General features: G+C 41.4%; 1 protein-coding gene across 2 annotated transcripts; it reads left to right on the top strand.

The window, feature by feature from the left end:
* Positions 1 to 370: 370 nt before the first annotated feature.
* msi1b (musashi RNA binding protein 1b) lies at positions 371 to 21,632 on the top strand. Of its 2 annotated transcripts, XM_061037561.1 has the most exons (15): positions 373 to 647; positions 1,027 to 1,067; positions 1,644 to 1,725; positions 1,901 to 1,985; positions 7,649 to 7,690; positions 9,756 to 9,848; positions 13,008 to 13,056; positions 13,528 to 13,610; positions 13,703 to 13,820; positions 15,378 to 15,458; positions 16,952 to 17,008; positions 17,385 to 17,447; positions 18,826 to 18,980; positions 19,748 to 19,793; positions 19,904 to 21,632. In XM_061037561.1, the coding sequence occupies exons 1-14, from the start codon at positions 589 to 591 to the stop codon at positions 19,787 to 19,789; spliced, it is 1,050 nt and encodes a 349-aa protein (XP_060893544.1). In that variant the 5' UTR covers positions 373 to 588; the 3' UTR covers positions 19,790 to 19,793; positions 19,904 to 21,632. The 2 variants fall into 2 exon arrangements, with proteins under 2 accessions (XP_060893545.1, XP_060893544.1); XM_061037562.1 differs by lacking the exon at positions 16,952 to 17,008 and having other exon boundaries at positions 371 to 647.
* Positions 21,633 to 21,696: the final 64 nt, after the last annotated feature.

The following is a 21,696-nucleotide window of genomic DNA, read 5'->3' as shown; positions in this document are numbered from 1 at the left end:
ATACTTGAATAGGTAATACTGATTGGAAAGGAAATATGCATTAACACCTTATACTGTTGAAGTTTATCCAATTAAGATAAATAGACTTATCATCAGTGAACATTTAGGGACTGAAAACAGTGACGTGAATAAGTAATAATTTTAGATAACTTAATTTCAATAATAGACAAAATAGAGAAAATATAGGATTTGTTTTTCTTATTTGCCATTTGTTGATCTAACCCAGCATATTAAGTTTTATAAACATTTCTCTATAAAGATTTGACTCAGGTTTACTGCTTTTACTTGCAAGGGTTCCCCCGGAAGCGCTGTGGTGAAAAGCTCGTGCCGTCACACCTACCCGCGTGCGTCCACGGTGGGATGAGAGAGGGACAGCAACGGGGGACTGACTGACTGGAGGAGGAGGTGGAGTCTGTCCCAGCCTGCATCTGGCCCGCTCCCCTCTCTCTGTCACCCCGGGCCAAACCCGCCCAGCTCCTCTCACTCACTCTCCGTCTGTTCTCCCGCACGGCTCGGCTCGGCTCGGCTCGGACACACACACACACACAGCAGTCCCTCACAGACTCACGCACACAGCGAGGACGCGGAATGGAGACGGAAGGGAGCCAGAGCAGCCTGTCCAGCACGGACTCCCCTCACGACCCCTGGTAAAGAAAAAAACTTTTTCCCCCTCTTTGCTACCGCACGGACACAAACACACAAACACACACCTCTGAAACAAACCTGGTATTCTGCGCGAGGACACACTTATACACACACACACACACACACACACACACACACACACACACACACACACACACACACACACACACACACCTCCACACAGAGAGCCTTCATGTAAAATCAGATACACTCTCAAACACAGTCTTTACCTCCAGAGTTTCACTTTTAAAAACCATGATGAAAAGTTTTTAACAGTAGACAAATGACATCTCTAGTATATTTATGAAACTCACTGAATCCTCCTTTAATCCAAAATGTACATTTATTTTATTTTCCCTCTCTCTCTCTTTTTTTCTACAGCAAAATGTTCATAGGTGGACTCAGCTGGCAAACAACACAAGGTAAATCTTTTTTTCCCACCACTTGCAAACTCTCCTAAAATTGCCTCTATGTGTCTTAAACTCCTGGCCTGGATCAGATGGAGCGAATGGAATCTTATTTGAGGAGCTGCATTTCTTAATATTTTTGTTTGCGTACGTAGAATTTGTTTATTTGTCTTGGCTTTTATTTAAAGTTTTCAATATGAGTCCTGCTCCAGAATGAATGCAGCCATTCAGAGCTACCATATGATGAATGAGTGATTCTTTAAAGCTTCTTAAAAAGAGCAAAATCTGATTATTCTCTTATAAATAGCAGGAGGAATTTAAGATGGAATTATTGTTATTACTATTATTTTTATTTTTATTTTTATTATTTTATTATTTTAGGTTTCTATTAAGCCCTGATCACCACTTATTTTATGCTTAAATTACGTTGAAAAATACATGAGCTTTGGTGCGGGAAATCTCAGCAGAGTGAAAAAGTTAGACTCTCTGCAACCAAACCCCTTGTAAAATATTCTATTAAAAAGTTGTTGTTTCCTGTTTGCATCATAGTTCATCTATTAACGTGCCATGTCTTCGTGTTTTGCTTCCCAGAGGGTCTGAAGGAGTACTTCTGCAAGTACGGCGAGGTGAAGGAGTGTATGGTGATGCGAGATCCGGTTACTAAGCGCTCGAGGTGAGGGATCTGCGAGCCGGGCTCCTCCGCCGGAGCTGAAAGTTTATCTGACCTCCGTGATTCCTCTCTGCTCATAACGTATCATTACATGTCAACATCAGTTTCTGTGTCATTAATACTTTCTCTCTTCCTCCCTCTCTCGCTCGCTCTCTCTCTCTCTCCTTGATGCCTGCAGAGGGTTTGGATTTGTCACCTTTGTTGATCAGGCAGGCGTGGATAAAGTTTTGGCCCAAACCAGGCACGAGTTGGACTCAAAAACAGTGAGTTCTCTGTATTTACTTCCCACCGGCGGCTAATCCCATTGCTCAGTGTTTGATTAGTGGATTTTCCAATAATCCGCGAGAGAGGTGTAACATTGCTACATTTTTAGTATGTTTGCTAAGGTTCCACTTTGCTGATGTTTCCCTAAAACCACGTCTGTGTCGGCCGCCACACATGAGATGTGTCAGTGGTGGACTCTCTCTCTCTGTGCTCAAGAAAATGTTACCCAAGTGTCAATTTCCTTCGAAACAAGGGGAGAGCCGATCAAGGGTGGCTCTGACCAACAATCTCAGATTTAGTCTCTCTGAAGAGTAAACCAAAACTCTTTTTCTGCCTTTTGTCTTTTCTGTCCCAAGAGGCAGAATTGATCCTTTTAAAAGAGGAAAAAGTTTGTGAATGGCAGAAGAAAAAATCAACCTGAAACCATCAAGGTGTGAAAGCAGGAAAAACTCAGGAAGACAAGCACTCAGATTTCTGTGATGCTGTGATTGAAGGCAGCGTGACACATTCAGGTTCTTTCACCTGTGTGAATCCGAACTTGAAATGTATTAATTGCCCGTGTTGCACTGTGTGTGTGTGTGTGTGTGTGTGTGTGTGTGTGTGTGTGTGTGTGTGTGTGTGTGTGTGTGTGTGTGTGTGTGTGTGTGTGTGTGTGTGATTGTGTGTGATTGTGTGCGTGTCTTTTTGTCAGTAATGAATGTGTGCCGGTCTGGGAACAATGTGGCCCGTTGGTCGCCATAGGGACCACTGCCCCCGCCTCCCTCCTCTGTGGGAGTGGTGATGGCTGCGGGTTAGTCACTGTATTGAAACGAGGGGAGGCTATTTCTTCCTTTCCCCTTTTGTGCTCAGAGAAATGCACCTTCTCGGCTCTTTGGAGGATAAGTGCTGAAGAAGGAAATGGAGAAGGAGAAAAAAAAGTAGAGAGTTGTGAGGAAATGAGATTTTTTTCATTACTATGAATCCAAAATTAGCAGCTGTGGAAGCTGTGTGATGGAGGAGTCAAACTAAATTTAGTTTTTTCTTGGTTTCCCCCAGTGCCCCTCTGCTGTAGTGTCACTTGCAGGCACGTCAGCTATGACAAGTGGCACCATCATGGTTGGACGCCACTAACTCACCATGGGGTTTGTTTCCATAGTGACCCCCCCCCCCCCCTAAACAGTTGAAGAATGGCTCTGTCTCAGAAAATAAAAGGAAGATAACAATGCACATCATTTACAATCATTTTCTCGGATACCAGAAATGAAGATGGCAGAAACAGGCCATGATAGGGTGCCTCTTCTTACTGATACATTTTCATTGATGAATCCAGACGATGATGATCCTCTTCTTTTAATTTGAGTTTTTCCTCCTCGCTTGGACTAAATTGGGATGATGTTTGGGTCCATCAGTGGCGTTTTGTGCAGGCCTCAGAGAGTGTTTCTTGTCATGTAGAGGGCTCAGTGATCATCCACAGGGGTTGGATGGTGAGTTGAGTAGAGGCCTTTTTAGACCACTCACCCTCCCCCATATCCCCCCACTCTCTCCCATGCAGACAGGTTATCCTGTTAGAGAGAAAAAGTTCTCCAGTGGCAACAGAAAGAATGTGCCATGCTGTGACCGACTGAACCGCTCCGGCACTGGAATTAACAGAGCTTTGCACAGCCGAGAGGCTAAAGAGCAAATACAGTGCTGCTGCGGAGGAATTTATTGGTACTTATTGTGCTGAAGGACAGATGCGTTTAGGTTCTGACCAGTGTAGGAAAGGCAGGTTTTAATGTGATTTATGTAACTGCTGCTGCGTTAGTCGCCTCTCTGGGTTCCCTCCAAGCTTCCTCCTATCTGTAAAGTCAGTGACGGCCGATGCAAACTGCACCTTTGTGGGACAAAGTTTCCATTCAACGACAGCTCCGAGGTGCAGAGCCGAGAGTTTTACAACAAAGTCACACAGCTCTTTGCAGAGTTGTGGCCCCCATTAACCATTTCCATGCTGACCTGAGAGGAAAGAAGAGGAAAGGGGGGGGGTGGAGGATAACCCCATCTATGATTAGTACGGCTCTCCTGACTAATAGGATTGAAGTCAACAAGCTTGAGTTGTTCCTCAGAGATGTTGAGTGCGGCCCAATCGGCACGTTGCGTTAAGTGTGTTCGCGGCTCAGGGCTGTGACAGGCAGCGCGCTCGGCCAACTGTTGCGTAGCTGGGATGGAGTTGGTCAAAGGGGATTGCCCTGATTTCATAAACCTCTCTTGGAATTACGTTCAGCTTCTTCTTGCCTGTTACCCTGGCCTGGGGCACCTTAAAATAACAGCACCTGTCCTTCAATGTGTTTTTAAGTCAAGAATCCCCTGCAGACATGTTTCATGCTGTTTCAAACACTCTGAAGCTTATAGAAATGAAATACAAACGCTCATATGGTACGCTCATACGTTTTAAAGTTCAGACTTTTGGGAAAGTGCAGGGTATACTTCTCTCTCCTGCAAGCAAATCTGAGAACAGCGTTTTATTGTCAAACTCTGCAAAGTGAGCTTAAAGCTTTCAGAAAATACATTAATGCTTGGAGAAAAAAGTAATGAAAGGAGTTTTTCTTAGACCCCAAAAAGTCTACGTTTGAGGTGTTTTTGGATTGTGTCACATGTAGACATCAAATCATGTGGAAAAAAAACCTCATTGCTGTGGAGTTTTAATTGGGTCACAAAAGAAAGTTTGATTAGTCCATAGAATGATCACAATTGAAACTACCTCTTCTCTGTCATCAAAAATACCAGAATCCAGGAATTTTCAAATATCGTTAGTTTCAAAAGTTTAACCCCCGGACATAAAATTCTCCTACATCACTACACACAGCACACTATCAATGTATCTGAACTGCTCTTGCATCACACTCTTGTAAGTTGCATCCTTGGCCATGATAGTCTGCCAAATTAGTTGTTATGTCATGATCTTTTGCACTTCTATAATTGACGTAGAGTTCAGATTTATGTTAAGTGCCATGAAACTTTTCCCCTTCCAGCAGACCAATGTGAAAAAGCAGCCTTTTAGAGTGAAAAACAACATGTTAGTGGAGAGGAAATTTAAATACGCCTCCTTTGGATTTGATCAATTTGCTGTGATCGACACGGAACCCATTTCATGCAAAACAGCCACATTTTCTGTTTAATGTCCACATTTCCTCCCCTCGGATGCTGCTGTGTGCTGCCATGTGTTTCATTCTGTTTGTGTGTGTGTCTGTTTGTTTTTGAATGTGCACAGGAGTGTTGGACATCAGGAGGGTTGGTGACCGGAGGTGACTATCAGTGTAGTCTAGCCACCATAGAAACTAAACTAGTAGAGATTCTGCATCTGATCCTCCAGTCTTAGCCTTTAGTCTTCTCACTCTGCTCTCTAGAACAAAAGAAAAAAAAAAAAAAAAAGAAACTTGCGGGGAACTTTAATTTGAGTAGAAACAACACAGTTAGCCTCACCGTGGTAAACGCATGTGGTTTACCATCGAGGCTCTAGCTCTCTACTGTAGTTGAACTCTACCCTCTCATGGTTACGGACTAATCTTAGCGCTGTACTGTCTCACTATCTGTTAGTGTAACTGCAGTACAGTGTGGTGTAGTCTAGTTGTTCTTTAGCTCTTTTAGACCAGTTTAGACTAATATAGAGGTCTCAAATTCCAATTTTACAGCCTGTCTATGATTGCATCCTCAAAGCATGGTGTGGTTCTCTCTCAAATCTTAACATTTGGCCTTCAGTTTGGCCACATAATGTTTAAATTCTGTTGCTTTGTTGTAGTTTTAGAGCTCAGATTTACATTAAAGGAGGTTAACTGCTAATAGACGTGAAGCTGATTCTTTTTCCTGGGTGTAAACATCAGGAGCAGCAGGGTAGAGGACGCTCCGGATCAACCTTAAAGCGTACTGGATGACGCACGCTCCCCCCCTGTTGTTGGCATCACCTCCGTCAAAAGCTGAGGGAGGCAAAAACAAACAAACACAAACAAACAAAAAGTGGGTGGATCTGCTGTCGGTGTGGTTTGATTGACAGCTCCCTCTTCCTCTGTGTCGTCTTCCTCTCTCTCCTCCTCGGTCCTACTCGCTCTGTCGTTCCTCCCCCCCCCCCCCCCCCCCCCCCCGCCCCCCATCTTGGGCTCTCCTCGCCGAGGTGAGGCGTGTTTGTGATTGTAGTGCCCGTGTGAAATTCCAGGAGATCACATGTCACACGGTGGTGACGAGAGAGGCATGGGTCCGCCGGACGGTCCTGTGCATTCCACCTGAGCACAGCTGCACGAACACACACACACACACACACACACACACACACACACACACACACACACACACACACACACACACACACACACACACGCACGCACATACACATCATTTTTATCCTGATGTTGGTATTTGTGATAAAATGTCAGGGTGAACATCAGAAACAGATTAATTAGGTTTTATTAAGGGTTGTTTCCTCCAAATGATTAAAAAAGAAAATCTTCTCAGCCACATATATTTAGCTAACTACTCAAGCCAGAACTTTGGATTTCCTTGCCCAGATTTGTGAAGTCAGTTTTCTAGATTTTTGCCTCCACATGAGTAAAAAAGGAGTCCTTGGAATTTATTTTATGATGCTCAAAACATCAAACACAGCCTATTTTAAAAGTTACACATGAGCATTTCTTTCTAGAAACTTGTTAAAATCAAACCAAAGTCCAACCTGAAAACAGTCCCAGTTTACGGTCCCTATTAGGATGACCACGGCGTATTTTGTGGCAAACCTTTTTCAGTTATTTATTTTTATTGATGTGTAACTACCTATAAGTTAATAGGCAAAATACACTTTTTTTGTAATCTTTGTGAAGTGAACCTTTTGACGTAAATAATTTAAACAATCACCTTCTGGAGGACAGATTTAACCTTCTGCATGTCACTACTTTCACATCGCTACATGCACAAGTTTAAGTTACCTGAGCAATTTTTCTTTTTAAAATCAAACAGAAATGAACATTTACGTATTAAAAATGTAAATGATAGTTTAAAAAAAATGGAGTTGTGACCCACCTTTCATTGAAATTAAAACACCTACAAAGTTTGTCTCATTGTCTTGCACGATGACAAGAAAGACTTGAATCTTGAATGTTGAATATTTACAAGCAGATAAAGACACTTGCATGCCCAAAAGAGGGAAGAGGACAAACAGTGAATAGCCTCCATACACTGTAACATACCTCATTTAAATACTATTTCAGACTTTCAAGAGATCGTGTTTAAGATGTCTTTTAAAATCTAAAAGAGAAGAGAAAGTGTGAAGTGAAAAGAAAAGCTGTTTTTAAAATGACTGGGACGCTGTTGATTGAAAGCTGGCTGCTTCTGTGGAGTCGACTATAGAGATCAACAGATGTGCTGTGATAACAGTGGATCTGAGATGTCCATATGCAGAACCTGGTCTACCATCTCAAGCAGGTTAATGTCAGAAACCATCACAATGATAAACTTAAAAACACCACCACCTTGATATAGAAATAGTTGATACATGGTCATAGGCTCTGAGGAGGACAAAATAGATAAATCAGACGTTCATTGGCGAATCATTTAAGAATAAAATGTGAGATTTGAATGTGAGTAAAGGGAAGTTGACAAGTTACTCCTTCATGACACTTAACTAACCCCCCCCCCCCCCCCCCTTCTCTATTTTCTCCTGCAGATCGACCCAAAGGTTGCTTTCCCCCGCAGAGCTCAGCCCAAGGTGAGTCAAAGCGTCTCCCCTGCAGGTTGGTGTGTGTTGAACGTTTCAGTCTCTTATCGGGGATAATGCCTCGTAATCTGATGAACACGATCAGTGCTGACATCCCTGAACTGTTACGTGATCGTGTGTTAACAAAAAAACCTTCACGATTTCAGAGACACTCGCCATTGTTAAGACAACCTTAACACCTGTATTATATTTCATGGACGCTCTGTGTTGATCTGAGCCAGTTTTGTTTCTCACATGACAGCATGTTGTGAAGAAGTAGGATTGTTAAATTAAGCCTGAAGGAGTACTGCTAGTGAGTACTGACAGATAGTGTGGCCTTAAAACATTCATTGTAACAAAATATATTTTCAAAAACAAATGCGGCAACGTAGTTCCTTTCACAGGTTCCTGAGGCCCATGATGTGTCCAAGTGCAAAAAATGAAAAACGCTAGAAGTGTTCACAGGGATACAAAAAAAATAAAAAATCTCTGAAAGGGCTTGTTATTCTTTAAATGTAGGAGTCGTGGAGAGCCCTACCATACCATACAAATATGTCAATTAACTGGATAAAAAAAGGAGCAATTTTAGGTTTGTTTCAAATGTAAAGGGCAATATAAATAAAATATATTATTATTATTTATTTATTTTATTATTTCAAATATCATACAAAAACTATGTAATGATTTACGGGGACAGATATTTTGATTTCACTTTGCAATAATGTTGTAACGTCACAGATTGACTTGTAGATTACACTTGATTAGAAGTGTTTGTTGTTGTTGTGCTTGTTTTAATGTGCTTATACGACAGCATTAGAAATGAAGGAAACCTTAATGTCCTTTGGAGAATAAAACCAGGTTTGAGTTGAGGTGCTCACAGCTTGCTTTCTGTCCTGCTGGTACAGAGCAGGTATTTCTAGCGTCTCTGGCACATGTCCAGTGTTAATGGGTGTAAATTGGATTCTTCACTAAATTCCAAGAAACTTGTATCGACTCACAAACCTCTAACAGCCCCGCACAAAGCCATGTTAGGGTGGTGCGTAAAAGTACAGTATCGCTTTTCTTATTAAGGGACTGAATGAAAGCCATGGAGTGAGGCGCTGCTGGCCTTCACCTTGTTCGGAGTAATGAGATGTTTTCAGAGTAAATAAAATGATTTTCAGAATAAATAAGAAGATTTTCAGAATAAATAAGAAGATTTTCAGAATAAATAAGATGATTTTTGGCTTTTTATTCAACGCTCAACAACTCTCGAAGTCAGCAGACATCTCAGATAAAACTAAAGTAGGTAACATTGAGAAATCACAGCCTAAGTGAATTTGTTTTACCATAAGCAGAGTGTCTGAGTAGATCTCTCTGAACCAAACCAAGAAAGACAAGCTCTTGAATTTGACATAATTATTGTTGGTCAGTGAAAACTCTCTAAATGGTTCTGTGCTCTCCTTAACACCCACAAAGCTCACTTTAGAGATACATTGCATTGTGCTGTTTCTACTTCTTACCTCAGAAAACAGACATTTCTATTTTCAATGGAGCCCTGCAGTTATTCCAAAATCCTTTATACCGGACATACATTTTTTTAATGAGTTTTTCATCTTCTTTTGCTTCTCAATATACAAAAAAATGCCCTCAGTTTACCTGTAGCACGTGAAAAGTTTTTGCTTCATCTAAATAAAGTGAAGGTTTCTGATTTTTCCAATGGACCCTTTAACGGGAGGATAATGACTATTTTGTGTGTGTTGGTGGGCAGTGGTGAGAAACGTAACAGCTAGTTTTGTACCAAGAATCTATGATTTGAACTCCTTACTTTTTGGTCAAGTTTTTTTTTTAGTTTCGTTCAAATTACAGCTGGTATAAAAAAAATCACAGGTGTGAAAGTGCAATACAAGAATAACTTTTTTTTCAAAGTTTTCAAGTAGTGGTTTTACTTACTCCACTTGTTTTTACTGTAACATCTTTATCTTTCAGGACAAAAAAGCAACAAAATAGAAACGTAAAGAGGTGTTATACAGTTTCAGTTCTTTAACAGACTGCTGGTACAAAAATGTGCTCATCAGTTTCTTTCCTCCTCGTACAGCTGGTGACTCGAACCAAGAAGATCTTTGTGGGAGGCCTGTCAGTGAACACAACCATCGAAGATGTGAAGCAGTACTTTGACCAGTTTGGGAAGGTGAGTGATCTTTGAAAAAGTGCTGAAGATGTTTGGATGTCACACTTTAAGGGAAAGCGTTACATTCTTAATCAGATCTATATCTCAGAGTAAAATATGGACCACTTTGTTTGCGGTTATGGATTCACATAAGTTGGCGTTGGTGCAGAAACAAATCAACAGCTTAGACGTCCCACCAGCTCCACCGAGTCTGATTCACTGCAAACTCTTTTCCTGAGAAAAACTTCACTTGGAGTCGAGCGAGCGCCTGGAACTGAAGGGGTTACGGCGAGGAGATGGAGGAGGGCGAGAAAAGGAGGGAGAGAAAACGCTCGGCGAGGGGAAGGAAGGGAAAAATAACGAGGCTGCGAGGCTTCAGAGCAGCAGGCGAAGTTAGGGGGACGAGAAGAGGGAGAGAGAGAGAGAGGAAGGGGAGGGAGGGCGAGGGGGGGGAGAAAAGTTTTGTCATGAGTGTGTGGTGATGGTGAGGAAGGAGGAGGGATTATCAGAATCTGAATTAATCTGATGTAACAGCTGCTCCTACCCACAACCCCCTCCTGGCCCGTTACCGTGGTGACCTGGCTTGCCCATTGTCCCCAAGTAATTCTGCGGGTAAGGGGGTTTTGTTCTGAAGGAGGAGGGACGAGGTGGTGTTCAGGGGTGTTAGCATGAGTGTGTGTGGGTGTGTGTTGGGTGGGGGTCAACTCATGAGTTCAGAAACAAAAAATACAAGTCGACTAAAGCTTTAAAAAAAAAAAAAAACGCAAATCTATCTCTCAAACTTTAATTTCACAACTATTTACCGTTTTTTAAAATACTTGTATTTGTATTTTTCAACTGGAAATGTGGAAAGACGTGCAGTGGAGAATAAATGATGGGCTGACAAAGGCACCAATCGGGGGGGGGTGGTTGAGAGAGGGTTTGCAGAGGCGTAAGAGGGGGAACTGGGGCAAAGATGGGGTGTGTTGGGGGGGTTTACGAGGGCCATTATGCCCCTCTACAAAGCTAGGCAAATATTTTGTTAGTTTGCTCAGAACTTATCTGCATAATGAAAGTTTCAGGACAGTTCACACTCTTAACTTGTGTCTTCTGATAAAAAAACAGACTATAAGTAATGTTTGATCAAACTTTTATGTGGATTTAAGATGATTTTAATCCAAATAATTAGGCCAAACAAAAGAACTATATCAACTTTTTCAGCGGATTGCAGGTTGACATACTGCATCTAAAGGCCTCAGAACTTTTCAAAGAAAGTCATCCATAGACCCTGAATTAGCCGCTTGGTTTCCGACTGCGTGGCACTTCATATTTTAGTGCCATAGCTTTGGGCCTCGAGCTTCCCTCACACTCCCTCCTCAATCATAATGTCGAGATGAATTTTGCGGACAGAGATATCGAGGGATGGACGGTGAAATGTGGGCTTCAGCCATCCATGGAAGTTCCTGATTAGACTGCCTCACTGGACCTTTTGTGTCCCGTGCTGGTGAGGACAAAGGAGCGCGGAGAGGGATGGGCAGGGGATAACAGGGAAGATGAGAGGTGGAGAAAAACGGGGATAAGAGGGAATATTGTCCAACAGTACGCCATTAAAATGCCCGCTGTTTGAAATATCGAGCAATGGTGTGCAATAAACTCAGTTTGTGTTGGTTTTGAACAGGGCGTTGTTGTGATGTCTTGGTTGCATCCTACAGGGCGACATCATGTGTGTAATTTCAGTAACCACTGGGATTGCATAAAGTCTTTTGATTTGAAGTTAGTTATGTCAGTTTTATAGTTTATTTCTCTATCTAGACATGCGATCTCAAGCATGGCTCACAAAGTGTTCAACAATTGCTGAAAATTTTGGCAATCTCTTGAGTTTTTATTAGCAGGCCTCTTGAACAAAAGTTAGATAGTGAACAAAATAAAATTGCAGAGTTGTGTCAGGGTTTGAGATTTGAACATGTGTCAGCCGTTGAGCAAATGTCAGGCTGGCAGGAAGCAGTGACTTGAGAGGCATCAGAGTAACAGGTCCCCTTTCACACTGACACTCCTTCTTCACCTCTGACCTTTCTGTAGGCAAACTGCCCTTGGGGGTCCACACACACACACAGACACACAGTCACACTATGTGCTAGCACTGAGTGTGTGAGTATGTGACTATGACAAATTGTTCTGTGGACCTTATCCAGCAAACTTATTATAGACCGAGAGCACAGATTCATTTACCAAATGTTTATTTGGACGTCTGTGTGACAACCCGGGTATAAACATGTAGAGAGAGCGTGGAAGAGTACGTCAACTTTGACATAAGAAACTCCTTCTGTGTGTGTGTGTGTGTGTGTGTGTGTGTGTGTGTGTGTGTGTATAGAATAGACACCTGTGTCTTTGCTTTGTAAAGGGAGGCTGGGCCGGAGGGAGAGGTCAAAGGGAGAAGAGGAGGAGGAATTATGACTGACTGTGCCAACAAACAAAGCCTCCAGGCCTCTTTGTTCTCCCTCTCCTTTTGTCTCTTCTTTCTCCTCCCTTTCCACTTTGACCCAATCTTTTTTTTTTTCCTCCTCTCTTCCAGGACTCTCTGTGCTCTCTTTCACCATATCTCCACCTGTCACTATTCCTCTCACTATCAGCTCTCCGCTCTCATCGAGTCTCCACCTGCCCACAGGATTCACCTTTCTGCCTATGACCGGCTAGACAGTTTCTCTCTTTGCGGCCCCTTTTGTCTCACTGGCACTCTCTCCCACTGTTCATAAAGGCATATTTGATGTTGGCTTGAGCTCTTTTATAAGGACTTCTTGTACTGTTGCCATGGGAATGTCAAACTTTGGAGGGTAAAGAGGCGGCGGATTATGGGCTGTCTGAGAGAAGGATTGTGACCAGGGCAGTTGAGCAGCAGACGCAGACTTCAACTTTTTGTGCCACCCATTATGTCAGTTAGATTTATACACCACCGGGGCCTGGCGTACAGTATTTCCTCACATTTCCCCATCTTTGCCCCCTCGGCCTCCTCTTTGTAACCTGTCGCCCGTCTCCAGTCTCCTCCCCTCCCTTTTCCCCCTCCTCTCTGTCCATCTGTTGCTGAGCCTCCCTGCAGAACTTGAGAAGGGCTGAGGTCAGGCAATATGTCGCGTGGTGAGAGAGAGAGAGAGAAAGAGAGAGAGAACACCGGCTGAAAAAACTGTGTTGTTTGTGTCCCCCCAGGTTGACGATGCCATGCTCATGTTCGACAAGACCACCAACAGACACAGAGGTGAGACAGACTGACCCCTCTCCCTGCCCATCTATTTCTTACATCGCTTTGTCGATTTACTCCTCTTCCTCCAGTCCTTCCCCGGTTTCTATCGATCCTCCTCTACCCCCCCCCATCGTCTCTCCTTCCTGTGGGCTGATCTGGAGGAGACGAACGGGGCTAGTCTAATTAGCCAGTCCGTTAATCTGGATCAGGATAAAGCCTCCTTAAGCACCTCCTCCCCACCCTGGGACTGATCGATTATGACAGCCTACCAGCTTTGCCCGGGCCTGCTGGCCTTCAGGAAGGGAGGGAAGAAAGGATGAGTGCAGAATAGCAGCGTTGAACAGGGGGGAAGGGGGGCAAATGTGTTAAGCGGCTATTACAGCACTGATTACTGGAGACTATTAGCTATACTGCTGCACAGAAAGGCCTACTGTCTACATGCACCACACTGTATGAATTCTCCACTCATAAACGTTTCCTCTCCAGGGTTTGGGTTTGTGACGTTTGAGAATGAGGATGTGGTGGAGAAGGTCTGTGAGATACACTTCCACGAGATCAACAACAAAATGGTGACGACTCCGATACTTTAACTATTGTGTAATACCACTATGTTGTGAAAAACACAAGTGCTGATTTGGCTCTTTTTTTTTTCTGGAAACAGGTGGAGTGTAAGAAAGCTCAGCCCAAGGAGGTGATGTCCCCCACGGGCTCAGCGAGGGGGCGCTCTCGTGTGATGCCCTATGGCATGGATGCCTTCATGCTGGGCATTGGTATGCTGGGTAAGGTTCACTGATCAATCCAGGAAGGATGTGGCTGCACAAGTTATCCTGGTTATAAGTATTCCTGCACAAAAGCCTCTGCTGCCTTAGATATAAGATGGCGCTCCATGGGTGACACATATCCAAGCTCAAAAAGTGGGGGAAAAAAAAGAATGCACTGCTTTTTTAAAAGTTGTTCACAACTCACCCAGCTGTGGCTCAGTGGTAGAGTCTGTCGATCCCCAGCTCCTTCAGCCACATGTTGATGTGTCCCTGAATTGCTCAAAAAGCGCTAGACAAGTCCAGGTCTATTTACCATTACCGTAAAGATTAAGGACTCACAATCAAACTATTTTTTTCCCAAAAATAATCTTTAATGATTTTAACAACACAACACAAGTGTATATAAGTATTATACAGGTACACACAGTGAGGCAGGATCAGAAAAAAACATCTCTAATACTGCTGGAGATGTAACAACAACATTGTGGATCCATATTATTACATAATCACATTATCCAAAACCCCACCCAAATGCATCAACTAGAATAAAAAAAGCATTAAGAAGAGAAGTTGGTAGATGAATCTGTTAAGGTGATAAACATCAGCTAAAGTACATCTTAGATTACGCACAAACCACTGACAGATTTTTAACACTGCAGAGGGCTACTTTCATCATTTAGAAACAATGCTGTCAAATAAATGCATAAGAGGCCAAAGCTCAGAATGCAATGGTTTCCTACATTTCCCACAATTCAACTATAGATCTCATACCTACAGTTTGTAAAGTTGGCTTTATGCCAAAAAGATAAGTCTTGTTGTACCAAACGTGTGATAAACCTAATTACATCCTCACAATATGTCCAGGGCTTTATGTTTTTGTTCCTTTAACTTTTCACAAAGTCTCACCTGTGGCTGAGTAGAATTCACCATGAAAGAAACACTGAACCTCAGGTGGAAAATTAGTGGAAAAGCCCTGTATTGATTCTGATCCTCTAATTTTTCCATCCTCTACAGTAGGGCCAACTTTTTAACACATTTCAATTGTTCTCAGACCTGATCGAGCATCTGCAGCTTATCTTAACACATTGATACTACCACCTACTGTTCAGTCTGAGAATAGCACCTTTTTAATTCAGTATTTCAGAGCTTTGGTTAAAAAGGATAAATTAGGAGACATTTGACCACACTTTAAAATAATCTAAACATATCTTTGATTAATTGTTGGTAGTTTTATGGCGCTCATAACAGACACAATTATTGTTGTCCACCTGAAAGTTGTTCTGTAGTCGGTTCCCCAGGCAAAGGAAAACAAAGGAAATCTCTGTGTAAGGTGAATGGCTGAGAGTGAAACAGGAAACAAAGACAGTGAGCTGCTCAGTCCTGCCCCTGAGAAGAAATCAGACCACAGGTGTAGAATATCATCCACCTGTATGACAGACTGTATGACAGGATTCACAGCTAGGGGGCAGCACGAGCACACTGCTGTTACTCTGTGTCCAGTGTTTCCTTTAATTGCCTCACTGATTTGTTAGTGTGTATTGTCTCTTAACTCTAAGTCACCATCACTTTCCACAGGTTATCCAGGCTTCCAGACTGCCACCTACACCAGTCGGAGCTACGCTGGCATCACACCTGGATACACCTACCAGTTCCCTGGTAAACACAGCACACTCTCGTCTCATGATCTGTCATTTTAACTAAGAAATAAATACACAGCAACATTAAGATCGTAACTGTTATTTGTTATTCATGTATGGATTTAGATGAGACATAAAAGAGCATTTCTTGAGAGATTGGCTCACCTGTATTGGAGTGAAACCAAAAAACCTTCAAATCATCCCTGATGAGGTCTTTTGATATCTTATCCATATTCAAACACAGCCTACGTGAAGAGAAGACTGCAGATCACATTTAGCTGTCCAGCACACTCTCTGGCATTCAATGATTTATCATTATTCCTTTTAATGAAACCATATAAATATACATTATCATATTCAAAGGTACTAACCATAAACATAGTTTGTGCTAGCTGTGTTGTTTTCTGAGAACTTTACCCAATTAAGGTGTAAATCTATAATCCTTATGATCTAGCATGGATTAGCAGCTTTGTAGTGTTTTTTATAGCCTGTATGTAATTGCTAACATCAGTATAACATGCTGATCAGTGACTATGCTAGCAAGATGAAGGTTAGCAATATTGATAAACTTTTTAGCAAGATTTCTTGGTTAGTTCAACCTATCAACAATGTGCAATTTTCTAATTAGAGGCTAGCTTTATTTAAGCACAATTATCCAATATTTATACAGTTTCTATTTTATTGTAGCTTGATAGCATTTTAACATTTGCTGATTGATGCTAGCAATATTTTTCAACAATTTTAAGGTTCCTTGTTAGCTAGCATTGTAACATTTGCTAATCACCCCTAAACAAAAAGTAAAGTCTAGGCTGATGTAAATGTTCTAAGAAGTAGAAATGATACTTCAATTCATTTTAAAGTTATGATGATGATTCACTCCAAACAAAACAACCTCAGCCAGCGTAGCTACATTCCTCAATGTCCTGAGCAGCAGGCTGTCATGTGGTGCAAAAGGAAGGATTTTAGTGTCAGTGCTACCTGTGATATGAACAGACACGCTGTCACAAATACAAACATGTTTACATAGAAGCACGTGAATCATTGAGAGGGTAAAAGGCTGCTTGTAAATATCAAGGAGTGGAAATGCTTGTACTTTGCTTGTAAGCTTGTGTATGTGTATGTTAGCATGCAGCGTGTTTTATTGGAGTGTCTCCAAATGAGTGTTTTACATACAGTTAAAATCAAAGCATACTCTTGAATTGAAGTTTTATGACGTATTGAAAATAGTAGCATTTGTTGTATTTCTTGCTATTCTTTAGTGATTTAACACCACTGTATTATACGACACTCTTCCATCCTCTTTATTCCTGTTTGCATTCCTCAAACCTTGTATTTAAATATGTACTCTCCTCCTCCTCACCTGAGGTGTTCCCCCTCCTGTGTGTGTGTGTGTGTGTGTGTGTGTGTGTGTGTGTGTGTGTGTGTGTGTGTGTGTGTGTGTGTGTGTGTGTGGGTTCTCCTTGCTGGCGGTGGTGGTGTGTGTCTCACAGCACTCTGATGTTTCTGTTTTAGAGTTCCACTTAGAGAGGACTCCCCTTCTGACTTCACCCCACCCCCCTGAGCTCACAGGTCAGTCAGTCCCTCCTCTGGACTTTACAAGCAGCATGTTGTCAGTCTGCTACACCACACATTCAAATCTTTGGTGTGCATGCTTGTGATTGTCAGTCCTCCTTGGTCTCTATCTGAAGGCAGGATTGCTGACAGTAACGAGGACAGGAAGGTTTTAATGTTTACTTTAAAGGCTCCCTCCAGTGACCTCGTTTTGAACCTCTTTTGAAACAGCATCATGAGCAGTCGTCTCATTGACAGCTTTGACTTTAATGTCTTCTGTTCAGAGAGTCCCTGAGTTCACTGGAGTGAGACTTTCAGTTATGTTGTGAGTTTGTTCTGATGTGGTTTTACATATTAAGACATCTAATCTGGTAATTCCCTTTTTTTCCTTCAGCCATTCCTCTCACCGCATACGGACCAATGGCAGCAGCAGCTGCAGCAGCAGCAGTAGTAAGAGGTATGAGTAATGAAAAACACTTGTTTGGTATTGCCAAGCCTTAAATAAAAGACTTTTGTCTTACCATCTGATACTGTAAAAATAAAGGGAACAACTCAACTGAATCCAACAGACCTTACTTATCAGATTGTTTTCAGATGATCTCTTATAGAGTTAAACAATATCATTGAGAAACTTGGTGCTCTGCATTTCCTGCATTTTCTGTGTCATAAAATATCCAACTTAAAATCCAACACCTTCCCTATTAGAGAAGAGATAGAAAACAAAAAGCACTAAAGCGTCTGCTGCCTTAAATATGCCTTAGACTAAAAGTCCTCAGAGAAATCACATTAAACCTGTAGTGGTTGAGTTTTGTCCACATGGGGGCAGCAGATTCAAACTGTCAAGAATACACAAATGATCGTGTTATTATCTTATGAAGCTTATTTGGTCAAAGTTGTTTGCGGGTGAGTTTTGTTTCTGGACACTTTTGAATCCATGTGCTCTATGAAGCTTTACTTGGAGCTCCATTGTTGGTCTTCTTAAAGTCCTGACAGCATTTCTTGCAAAAATCCCTCGCTTTTATCAGTGTTCTCATATTTTTTAATAATAATGATGATAATAATACATTTAATTTGTAACGCACTTTACATTTTTGCAAAAAAATCTCAAAGTGCTACAGGAAAAAAAAATTAAAAAATAAAAACAAATTTAATCAACTAAGCAACTAACGAAACTAAAAGCACAAGCAGAAGGCTTTGTTTAAAGGTGGATTTTTAGGGCCCTTTTAAAAGCGTCTGCAGACTGACTGTAACTTTTGCTGCTTTGCTAAAGTGCTCATGATGGATAGGCTGGATCTTTGTAATATAGCAATAAGTAAGGTCTTTTACCTGCTTTTTGTAAAGTGTCTCGAGATAACACTTGTTATTGTACTTGTTTGAGTTGACGCTATACAAATAAAAATTGATTGATTGATTGATTGACTGTGGAGCCCTCAGCTGCTATTTTTTGTGAGATTGTTTTTACTGAAAACAGCGACCTACTACATCTCATAAGATCTCATAACTACCTTCATGAGAGCTGTTAGAGTGAGCTTAACTACCAAACTAATGAGCTGAAATGTGCTACAATACTGAGTGGAGATACAGAGTTATATGAACATTATAACTACTTTTGTGGTGTTTAAAAACACTGTTGTTATGAAAAAAGAATGATGAGCATTTATAAAGGTGGCATCACATGGTAAATTCCCTTGACATTAACAGACTTTCCTTCATCTTTGTCTAAAAGATATATATGTAAATGAGTCCACCTGGAAGTTATTAAATCAAAGAAACAAGATGTCTAGATATTTTATCAGTTAAATATTTACCTTGTTGTTGGCATTATTTTCCGTTAGGCTCCACCCCGTCTCGCTCAGCTGGATTTTTGGGTACGAGCAGCCCGGGGCCGATGGCAGATCTTTATGGAACAGCCGGTCAGGAGTCGGCCGTGAGCAGTTACCTCAGCGCTGCGAGCCCCGCCCCGAGCACTGGATTCAGCCACGGCCTGGGGGTGAGATAACCTCTCTACTGATGAGCTATTTTTAGAAAAAGTTCTTGTCTTTTGATCCCCTTCATAATTTAAAGCTGTAGGTGATTTATTTTTCAGAATTACATCTGTGTTTTTAACTCAATACTGTACAAACTCTAAGTAGCTTATAAAGAAATGAAACAAGATTACAAGACATGCGTAACTCTTTGCTCGGCCCTTTTGGATGATACTTAAGTAAATAGTTTGTTATAAGATAATGTATTGTTCTATATTCACTCAAATATAGTTTCTCATGGTGGGGTCAGGTCACAATATTTCAATATTTTTATGTTCACTTTAAGCTTTTAAGATAAGCTAACAAGTTGTTGCTTGATGCTAAGCTAACTTAGTAAAGACTGGAAACAGGTGAAACAGCAATGAGAGATGTTACCTTTGGACAGCGCTTGGCCAGCTTTTTCTGTCTGTTTCCATTTGTTGTGCTAAGCTAAGCTAACCCAACTGTTGACTGTTGGCTGTAGCCTTAAATTGACCTGATGTGACAGTGGTATGGATCGTCTCATCTGCAGGAAAGTGAACAGGCTTTTTTCCCCAAAATGACAAAATCAGCTTTAATAAAAACTGATTGATGGAAACATATCTATTCTGTTTGTGTGCCATCATGTCAAAGGGTGTGCAGTTATGCTTTTTAACAGAATCATTTTCCCAAAAGAAGAGAATAGTGACTGAATAGCTGAAATTCATTTTGAGAACAAAGCCTGAACATGAGTCTTGTTTGTTCTCTCCCACAGGGCCCTTTGATCGCCACAGCCTTCACTAACGGCTACCACTGAGAGAGTAAGTCACTTTGTCTTACTGGAGAGCTTTAGTTATTTAAATGTAACATGAAAGAGACATTTGAACTTCCAGTACCTGTGGATAATCCAGGTGTGTGTTCTTTGCTACAGTACAGAGCTGTAGACAGAGAGCTGGGAGGAGTTGAAGCTGCTTTGGAGCTCATCTAGTCGGTCCACCTCTCCCGTCAGGGCAGCTGAACCTTCACCTCCTCCACCCTGATGTCAGCATGAACCCCCCTCCCACCCTGCTGACGCCTCACTTTACTCCACCTCCTGAGAAAAAAAGAAGAAAACATTCAAGCAGGGAGCGAAAACGTTTATCACCACATGTAAAAGCATCACACACACACACACACACACACACACACACGCTGTATTTTTGGTCTTTCTTCTGTTATGTTTCACTTTGCTGTTTTTTGTGATGGCTGCGTTGTTTCTTTATCTATTACGGCTGTTTTTATTGGGTCATTTGACCTCTGAGGAGAAGAATCTCTGAGTTTTTGAAGGTCACGAGCTGTAATTTGTACTGGAAAAACTGTATATTTGTCAGTAGTTCATACTGAATTTTAACAAACATTTGTGATTAATACTATTTCTTGAAAATGTGTCACAAAGTGTATATCTTGGTAGGATTTTTTAACAAAAACTTGTTAAACTAATAATGTCATTAGTCACAGTTTCATAATAGGCCTACATGAGCTGTACAATTTTGTAAGATATTGTAAATATGACTGGTTTCTGGGGGAGGGGTCGGCTGATTTCTGTGTGCGGGAGGATTTTAAAAATGGTACGACTGATTCTTTCATCAATCCTTATGTGTCGGAAAGTTTGACTGTTACATATCCTAGTTTTCATGTGGAGGTCAAGAACATTTCAGTATGTCAGAGCAGCCATATACTTTAATTTTCCTCCAGACAATTATAACAGATGTGTCATTTGATTCTGCTTGAATTTAAACAGAGGAGATGCTGAGTCTGAAAAAACAACAACACTTTACTTTGGGGATATTTGTGGGTGGAAAAAGCTCCTGTAAGGGGGGAAAAAACATGCTGTTTTCTTACTTTGTCATATTCTTGTTTTAACTGTGATTTTCAATGTGTGATGATCGTTTGTGAAGGAAAATGAAGGAGTAGTTTGCAGGAGCTGTCGTGCACAGTTTCCATTGAGATGAGTTCTGACTCTGCTGGTTGTGTTGATGTTTGCATGAGCGTGTCTCGTTATTTTCACACATTGCCATGTGCTGTTTTTTTGTTGTTGTTTGTTTTTTTGTTTTTTGTTTTTTGTTTTTTTTGGGGGGTTTTATACCTCAGTTGCAAATGTGAAATCTTAATCTGACTTTCTTTGTTTTTACATTAACATCTTTGTCAAAGTATATGGGATGTTTTTAAGAAAGGAGGGGTCGTATTAACTCTTGTTTACCTGTCACCCCCCCCCCCCCCCCCCACCTCTCCATCCCATCACTGTGTATCCACTGGAGGCCACAGACTGTAGCAATGTGGCCGCTATTTTTAGACCAAAACAATAATGTTAAGAGCTATAGGATGTTGCACTGGCTGATCACGATACATGTGTTCTCCTTTGAATGTTAGCTAAAGAACAAACAAAGCACTCTGACCCACAATGCACCAGGTTTTACATTTTCATACACACTCTCTCTCTCTCTTTCTCACACACTGCTGCAGGTTACCATGGTAGTTCAAACCTTGATGCTGTTTTCACTGAAAAGTAACCATCTTGTCAACACTGTAACATTTCTGATTTTATTTTCCTGTAATGTTTATTCCTTTGGAGAAAAAAAAAACTTTTTAAAATTCCTAATAAATTATTTTAAAACATTCCATTCATGATTCCTGATTGACTTTTTCTCCCGCACATGATCATATCTTTCCTTAAATAGATGGAAA

The sequence above is a fragment of the Labrus mixtus genome, chromosome 5 (genome assembly GCF_963584025.1).
Source record: "Labrus mixtus chromosome 5, fLabMix1.1, whole genome shotgun sequence".
NCBI lineage: Eukaryota > Metazoa > Chordata > Actinopteri > Labriformes > Labridae > Labrus > Labrus mixtus.
This window is presented reverse-complemented; position numbering and strand designations above follow the sequence as displayed.